Here is a 9,382-nt window from a genome sequence, read left to right on the forward strand (position 1 = left end):
TGCGGGGACCGTTGGGGGCCGCTGCTTCCAGAACCCCACAGGGGGAGGCCGCGGCGCTGCCGACCGATGAGGTTGGTGTAGCTTAGTGGCCCTGAAACACTTGTTTCCTGCGGCACCGGGTCTGTCCACACACGAGCTAGTGTTTCTAAAGTTAAATACCTTCCTCGCCGGCTGTGCGGGGAGGAGGATGGGGAGCAGGCCCTGGTCTCCTTGGAGCCCTTGTCCAGCAGTTGGGACTCCCCAGCTGTCAACTCCAATGGCCGTGCTCCCTCCCCTCCCTCCCCTCATACCGGCAATGACAGCGCTCCGTCTTCTCCTCCTTCAGCTGCTCTGCTGCTGCCCCCGAGGCTGGATGACCTCCTCTCCCCATCTCCAGCCACCACCCCTGCTGGTCACCTGCAGGGGCCCTCATGGACAAGTCTCTCAACGGCGGGACAGTGAGCGCTGGGTCTCATGCCTGTGGAGCAGCACCATGAACCTGCGTTACCAGCCCGCCCCAGGAGCGAGACCAGAGGCAGAGAAGGAAGAGGGATGGACACCACCCCCACCACGCTGCTTCTGGTACCTGAACTCCGCCTGGGTGAAGACCACCTCGCGCTGGTCAGGCCAGGTCAAGCTGCAGACAGGCCTCCTACCAGGAAGCGCTCCTCCACCCATGGCCTCCAGCCTCCTTACGGTGCAATGCTCATCTGCTTCATGCGCTGCACCCGAGTGCATTCACCGCAACGTGAGCATCGAGATGTCTGGGCAGGATATGCGGCTGTTTGTGCTTTGGCCACAGACACATCTGATCCACGTGTGGCAGCCAGTACAGCTGGGCTGGTGTGCACGCCTCAAGAGTGCTGGCTGGCAGTACCGCTTCAGCAGCCAGGGAGGCAGCCCCTCTACCCTTCTCCTTCCCAGCAGTGAGCACCAAGACACGCCACCACCTGCTGTCTACCCAACAGCCGAGTTGCAACGGACCTGTGCCACCTACTACAGCTACCGCTTGACTGTGCGCTACAGGCACCATGGGCTTCACATTGCTTCAGTCAGCATCGAGCAGATGCCTCAGATAAGCCTCAGCCTCTTTCTCAAGGTAGAGCCTGACTTGCTGCATGTCCTCAGTGTTGGCTCCAAGCTCCTTAGTGTTCCTCAACAGCCCCTCAGCCTCTCCTGGAGGCTTCAGCCCCTTACGCCAAGGACACTGGCCTACAGACTGGTGGACACGCAGGCTGTAGGAGGTTGGCTCCATTCCTACAGTTCCTTTACCCTGCAGAGCAACTTCTGTGCTGTTCCCACACCTCAGAGCCCGGGTGAGGTGGTGGTGGCCAGCATTTATTTTCTGGTTGATGGAAAGAGGTTTGAGGAATTGACGGGAGAACTACATCTACTCAATGGTACCCTGAGCCTAACTGCAGGCAGAGAAACTCCCACCCATGTCAACCTTCACGTGGGAAAGACCAACAGGAGCACTTCCATTTTCAGGTACAACCATGGAATGTTTTACAAAAGCAAAGAAAACAACAGCCCTATTTCCACAGATGGTCCTAACACACACACTGTGTTCTTCCAACACAAGGATCTCTCGTACTTACTCTCCATAGAGTTTGTGGCCTTCCAGTGGTACAAGTTCAATATGTACCTTTATATGAATCAGAAGAGGGCTTTGTTTAGGTCTCTGGCAGAAAGAGACCTTGAAGTCCACGTTTTCAGCAGCAGCCGTCCTTCTTCTCTGCAGAGCTTTACTTATTTAGTGTGGTTTATCCCTGCACAGCATCCAATGTTACAGTGCGAGTGGACCTTCCATCTGCAGCTTTTTGGAACACAAAAAGACCACCTTCTTCAGAATAGCACGTACACATACAACGATCGTGTAAAGAACGCCACACGTTTTGTCCGTCGCTCTGCTTTACCCTTTGATCCAGAGAAATACACAGGGTTCGTGGCAAAAGTGAACTGTACCAGAAGTGCACTTTCATCAGCTCTTTTAGGAGTCAGAGTCAACAACTATGCTGCAAAAACCATAGAAGCACCAGTGTCTTGCCAGAAAGAAGCCTGTTACATACACACCGTGCAGATTCAGAAACCTGTTCTTCACACCAATGTCCTGCGCCAGAAAAGGGGGACATCTTTTTACCTCTTTGTCAGATTGCTAGTAGGCTGCAAGATCGGTATATCTGTCAAGCCCTTGTGGCGAATCTATCCTGTTCGGGACACAATGACTATTCCAGACTGGGAAAAACCAATGAACTCTTCTTCAATGTATGGTGTAGAAATGATACACCTAACTGTTCCCAGTTTTACTTTAAATTATGGGTTGTATCTGTTTTATTTCACTGTTGAGATAAATCCAATTAGGACCTCAACAATCCTCAGGGGCTCAGATAAAATTTATATACAGATTGAGAGCGCCGATCTAGTGGCAAATATTGCAGGAGGCACATTCCGCACAGTGGGTTTTTCTGATAATTGGACTCTTGATGGCTCTGCATCCCATGATCCTGATTCACAGGAAGGACTAAAAGGAATCACATTTACTTGGTACTGCACTAAAGAGGTGTCAGACTATAAAACCATGAAAGTCAGCCCAGGAAAGAAATGCCATCCGGCTCAGAGGGATTTGAAATGGTTAACACCCTCAGGTCCAGTTCAAGCAATGCCACCAGAATCCCTCCCAGGAAACGCCCTATACTACTTTCGTCTAGTGATTCAAAAGGATGGAAGAATGAGTTATGCCGACCAAACGGTAGATGTGCAGCCTGGCTCTCCACTCCTTCTGGGCATGGCATGCCTTGAAAACTGTGGTAGCACTCTAATTCCAACAGAGAGATTTACCTTGTCTGGAAAATGCCTAAACTGTAGAACAAACAGCCATCCAGTCTACTACTGGTCCCTTTTTTCAGAAAACTCTACGGAAATTAGCTTTGACTGGTCTTCTAGAACCTCAACGGGGAGGTTTGGGGCTTACCTGTCTATACATGCTCTGACTTTTGCAAAGACTGCACATCGATCCTACGTACTTCTGTTGAAAGTAACTACCTGGGATGGTAGGTCCTCAATCTACAGGCACCCATTTAAGGTAAATTCTCCTCCTAGGGCTGGCAAGTGTACCATTAACCCACACTGGGGTACAGCCTTTCTGACAAAATTTGTTGTTCAATGCAGTGGATTTTCTGACAGCAATTTACCTCTGACATATAAAGTGATAGTAGCTTCCAATGTACCCAAAACTACCAAAATAACTTCTGTGGAGGAAAATACATTTGGCACAATTCTGTACTTTGGTTATCAGCCTAAAACTCCTCCATCTTTTCTCCCAGTTGGAGTGCCCTCTCAGCAGTACACCTTGACGCTTTACGTTCAAGTCCGCGATTCCCTGGGGGCATTTACCCAAGTGAATTTATATGTCCGCGTACGGAACCCAGTTAACAGTCGGCCACTACCTGTTGTGTTTCATGACCTGCTGGCCTCAGTGAGTGGTTTAAGTGCACCGATGACCTCTTATCTCCAGACTGGAGATTATTTTAGCGCAGGTTATTTGGCTTATCTGGCAGCCTCAGTCTTAAACTATATTAAAGCCTCGCCAACTCTCCAGCTCCCTAAGGCTCAGTTTCGGGAAAGCCTGATTAAAACAGCCCTGAATATTTCAGTCGAGAGCACAATGGAAATCAACCAAGTCGTTGCTTCTCTTTCTCAAGTCACAGAGGAAGCCGATGAAGTGAACCTTAGATCACAAGACCTTACCATTAAGAAACTGGCAGAAGTAACGGGAGTGCTGAAGATACAGAGGAATGAGAGCCGTTGGTCTGAGGAAGCAGAAATTCAGACCAGTGGGATACTAAGATGCTTGTACAACATCCTGAGAGCTGCTCTTCTGCATCGCAGGAATGTCAACGTAAGTGGAGTTAAACAAGTCTTCTCCATCATGGAAAATTTAATGGAGACAGTTTTCCAGGGCAAAGTCCCTGGAGAAATAGAAACTCTCATGCAGACAAAACTCTGGAATATCACTCTGAAGAAAGATGAAACCTGGGACATTGCAAATGCTTTCTCTACCAGAAACACCTGCAGGAATTGCTTTTATCCACTACTGAAACAGGATTCAGGATTGACCCAGGATGCTGTGATTTCCACTGCCCTTTTTGAGTTTGATGAGAACCCTTTCCCTTGGTTAGGTTACACATCAGAAATTGCAACAATGATCTTGGGCTTCAAAATGGCAGAGACCAAGGCTAATGGGGATCTACTAGGGATCGTGCCTGAAGGAGCAGAAATTACTATTGCTAGGAAAGAGAAGGAGGCTTCAACTTTTCAGTTAGCAATGGGACCTGATAAAACACAAGCTTACACAACTGGAGGATTTAGTTTTGAAGTCAGCAGAAATACCAAGACCATATACATCCAGATCCTGACAAAATTAAAAGTTACTTTCAAGGTGCTAGTATTTACAGATGCCAATGTCACTCATGCTCAGCCCATAGCTTCGTTTCTTGCTTTTCACAACATGTCAACAGTTGCAAGCAAAAACGAGACAGCTAGCGCTGACTGTAACATTAAGGCTCCCTATATAGTCTGTCTCCCAGAGTCATTGCTGGCAGTTCCAGCTCAAGGAAGCAGTACAGACACTCATAACATCTCCATTGTCTTGCTGACACCCTATGTCACAAGATATCAAACGCGGCGACTGGTGAGCGTACATGTTTTTAGTGACCAGTGCTTATTTCTGGATGGAGTTCGAAGTCTGTGGAGAGAAGACACATGCAGGCTTGGCTCCTTGACCAACTGGCAGAGGGTACACTGTATCTGCAATATGAAGCGTACTCGCCGAAGTCTGTTAGCCCACACGGCACCAAATGTATCCACATTCGACATCAGGTTCCTGGCAGCCAAAGTAATAGTTGCCCCGAACACAGTAGATTTGGGAAAAACCCTGATAGCAGACATACCTAAAAACCCAGTGACCCTCTTAACAGTGCTCTTTATTTTTGCCGTCTACTTTCTTTTGTCCCTCTGGGCCATGAGAAAAGACAGGGCTGACAGGGACTGCAAAGACAAGATTATAGTTCTGCCGGACAACGACCCCTTTGATAAAGTAAGCTTTTTGGTCACTTTATACACAGGCAGTCGCTGGGGAGCTGGAACCAAAGCAGATGTCTTTCTTCAGCTCGTCGGCCAGAATGGCACAAGTGATGTCCATTGTTTACGGCACCCACATTTTCCATCTTTCCAACAAGGAAGCACTGATTGCTTTCTGTTAACTGCTAAGAAAGACTTGGGAGACATTTGTTCCTTCAGGGTCTGGCACAATAACAAGGGCCCGTCTCCAAGCTGGTTCTTAAGCAGAGCCAAAGTCGAGAATACATCCACCAGGAAGACCTGGTTCTTTATGTGCAGGAAATGGCTTGCTCTTGACAAGGGCGATCACTTACTAGAAAGGACATTTTCCGTCACAGACCCCAAGACGCCTCTGCCCAGAATCGACTATTTTTTGATTAATCTCGCCAACAGCCTGACAGAGGGCCATCTGTGGCTCTCAATTTTTGCTCACGTTCTCACTGGCACTTTCAGCAGGCTCCAAAGGTTGTCTTCATGTTTAGCGATATTATTATTAAACTTGCTTGTTAACATTATGTTCTTTAATGCTGACAAGAATGAAGAATCTCCAATACACTTGAGGTATTTGAGATCAATAACAGTAGGAATTGAATGTGCTTTGGTTACCATACCTGTGGAAATGATGATAATTGCCTTATTTAAGTATTCCCAGAAAGAACCTTCTCCTCATGGTGGGGCTCAGACGGACCCAAGGGTAAGTTCACCCCTCCTGTCTGGAAATCTTAAGAACAGGAAGGCACGTTTGCAAAAAATCTACCTTTCAGAAGCACAATCGAGGAATATTAGTCCCTTGGAGAACCTTCCTGGTCCCAGCATTCCACAGAGCCCACCACGTTCCAGAAAGACAAGAAGCATGGGAGCTCCCCAAAACTGGAGTAATTGCACAGTTTCCGAAAGCAATGCAAATTTTATTGGAACAGAGGAGCAGACAATATCCACGAGTTCCCCGTCAATGGCTCAGGCCCGCCAGAGAAGGCCACCATCGAATTCCAATTTTAGTAGTAATTACGCAGAAGAAGCGGGCAACTTTCAGAAGGAAAGGAAACCACTAAACATTACCACCATGCCCTTTCGCAAGAGACCACATATAGTTTTTTGGTGGTGGTGCATCTATCTCTCATGGGCACTAGTTATAGCCGTCACTGGGACAGCATCATTTTTCATTGTGCTATATGGTTTGTCTTATGGCTATCAGACTTCACTAGAGTGGCTTTTAGCATCTGCAATCTCCTTTATTGAGAACGTGTTTCTCCTTTCAATTCTAAAAATCAGTTTTTTCTCAGCTATGAGTACAATTCGTCCAAAATACTGTGAAAACATCACGTGGTTAACTCAGGAAAACTATTCTGATGTTAAGTTGGCTAAAGAGACGATGAGTGTTGATGAGATGAGAGAGATGCACTTGAAACTTGCTAAAGTCAGAAGCACCAAGCAGTATAAGCCTTTAGAAGCTGATGAAATTGCAAACATGCTGAAAAGGGCAAAAATCAAAGTCAAGGCATTTATTTTCACAAAAGGTTTCATCAGTCACCTTGTCTTTTTAACACTGCTATTAAATTTTGCCTATTCCACCGAGAACGCCAACAGTTTCCACTACAACCGATTCATCCATAACCAGTTCTCTCCACGACTCTCCAGTGTAGATAAGCTAGAACATATCTACGTGTGGGTGAAAGACTTGTTCTTGCCTTTGATCCACAATGACATTCAGCCAACCTTTCTTCCCGAGAGCTGGTCCAAAATCATTGGGTTACCTAGGATGAGGCAAGTGCGGGCTAAAGGTACCGAGAAAAAATGTTTCCGTCCTCACAGCTTTGTAAATAACTTTGTGATCAGTAAAAGCCACTGTCTTCACAAATATGGCCGTGACACCCCAGAGAAACGCAACTATGCTGGCACTTGGACCAAGGTTGCCAACCAGTCTGTTTCCAAGGATGCCAGAAGTTACGGTGGGTTCACTTACCAGCGAAACAGGACTCCGTGGGTATACTATTCATACGGAGATTTGCACACATACGGACCAGCAGGATACACGTTTTACTTTTTCCCTGAAGAAGGAAGATCTAATTCAACAAGAAGGCTGGATGCTCTACAGCAGAGCAACTGGCTTGATGAAAAGACATGGGCTGTGATCATCGAACTAACTACGTTTAACTCAGATGCAGATCTCTTTTGCACCGTCTCAGTCATATTCGAAATGTCTCATTTGGGGATCATAAAACCAAGTTTGTCAGTACACTCTTTTGCACTCCCCATTTTTCACCAGCAAACTAAAGCTCAAATGTTGGTGTTTGTAGTTGTTCTTGCCTTTCTGTTCATTTATATTGCAGATGAGCTTCACATCATAGGCCAAGAAAAAGAAGACTATATTAAAAACATTTTCAATATAATCAACTTTAGCTTAAAATCAGCATTCCTCCTCTTGGTTTTTTTAAAGGTCATAAAGTTTAAGATGGGAGCAGACATAGTGAAGTTTTACTTACTTCACCCAAACGATTTCATTCATTTCCATGCAGTTTCTCACTTAGATCAGATTTTAAGGATTACTACGGGCTTTTTAGCATTTCTTGTAGTTTTGAAAACTCTGAAATATTCTCAATTTTCCTACGATGTGCGCCTGGCACAAAAATCAATCTCGGCAGCCCTTCCCGGAATTTCCTCAATGGCCCTCGTGGTGGTGGTGTACTTCTTTGTATTTATGACTTTTGGCTACCTTGTGTTTGGGCAGCACGAATGGAATTACAATAACATGATTCACTCAGCTCAGACCATATTCTCTTACTGCGTCTCGGCTTTCAGAGATACCGCGTTTTCATCCAACAGGTTGCTGGGTGGTCTTTTCCTAGCGTCTTTCATGTTGGTGATGATCTGTGTCTTGATCAATCTCTTCCAAGCTGTTATTATGTCTGCCTATGGAGATATGAAACAACCCGTATATGAAGAACCATCTGATGAAGCACAAGCAGTGAATTTTGTGTTGCAACGGCTCAGAAGGATAATTTATCTTCTGATCTGTAAAACATCCAAAACCAGCGAGTCTGATCTTTTCCACGGTGTACTCTACGGGCAGCCTGAGAGAAGACATCAGCGACATTTAGGGCTCAAGAACAGAAAAATAAATGGAAAAAAAATGGTTTATCTTGTTATATGAGCAAGGAAAGGTTTTGTTTTCAAGACTACCTTTACTCTGTAATACTTGCATTTCAAATAAATGCTTATTAATAAATTATTTACTTTTAAGAATTTTTAACATTCAGCTCCCTTACTAGTGATTGCGCTCAGATTTTATCCAGACCATTTTTCATCAATTTCAGCGGTACTTGGCTCTCATGGTGTAGTGGGTTGACCCCGGCTGGCAGGTAAGCCCCCACCCAGCCGCTTGCTCGCTCCCCTCCCAGCAGCATGGGGAGAAAATTGAAGGGCAAAAGTGAGAAAAAAATGTGTGAGAGGAGAAAAGGAAAAAAAGAGGTGGTGGGGGGGGGGGGGGTAACAACCCAAACCACAATGATGCAAAAGCAGTCACTCACCGTCTGCAGGCGGATGCTCAGCCAGGCTCCAAGTGAAAGTTACTTTCAGAACCTTCCCTCGCTCCAGTTGTCTTGCTCAGCATGACCGTGCATCTCATGGCACCGCTAACGCCGTGCCAGCCGGAGCCGGTGATGTGCAAGGAGTTAGCTCAGGAGTCTGAGCAGGACGCTCGCCTCGGCCTGAGCACATGCTAATGTAAGAGCAAAAATGGCCTGAGATCTGAAAATGCTGATAAATCCTTCCTCCTCAGGGCATAAGCAATAAAAAAAAGACCGGAGACAGCAGGGTGCGACCTGGCAAGTGAAAATAAACCTTCACAGCATTGCGTTGCGTTTGTACACAGCAGGCTTTGTTACTATGTCCCTAGGACATTAACCGTGGGCTCTAAAATCCCGTTACACAGCCTCTGTGTGTGCGCAGTAGACTTCTGCACGGTAAAACTGTACCTGCACCCTGGTCACTGTGTGACTTCCAGTACGGGAAGACCGTCCCAGTCAACTGGGAAGACTGGGTCAGCTTGGTCAAACCCCTTATTCCTTATTCATAAAGCTGGGGGCATCGCTCTGAATACAAACAGAGCCCCTGAATTATTATTATTATTATTATTATTTGCTTTTCAACCTCACATGCTCTTCGCAACGCCACGAGGTTTTGGGGAGCGTTGCGGCTGACGGGATGCTGTTGCCCAGCTGCCCCCAGTCACTTGCTCCTCGCAGGGCACGACCTGACGTTTCCAGAGACGAAACGCCTCTCCCCC

The 9,382-nt window shown here is 46.6% G+C and overlaps 1 protein-coding gene across 1 annotated transcript; it reads left to right on the forward strand.

Moving 5' to 3' along the window:
* The first annotated feature begins 295 nt into the window (after positions 1 to 295).
* Positions 296 to 8,248, forward strand: PKDREJ (polycystin family receptor for egg jelly). The gene has a single exon (XM_035892066.1). It carries the CDS (start codon positions 296 to 298, stop codon positions 8,246 to 8,248), a length of 7,953 nt encoding a protein of 2,650 aa, XP_035747959.1.
* Positions 8,249 to 9,382: the final 1,134 nt, after the last annotated feature.

Source organism: Egretta garzetta, unplaced genomic scaffold, assembly GCF_000687185.1.
Source record: "Egretta garzetta isolate BGI_Z169 unplaced genomic scaffold, ASM68718v1 scaffold293, whole genome shotgun sequence".
NCBI lineage: Eukaryota > Metazoa > Chordata > Aves > Pelecaniformes > Ardeidae > Egretta > Egretta garzetta.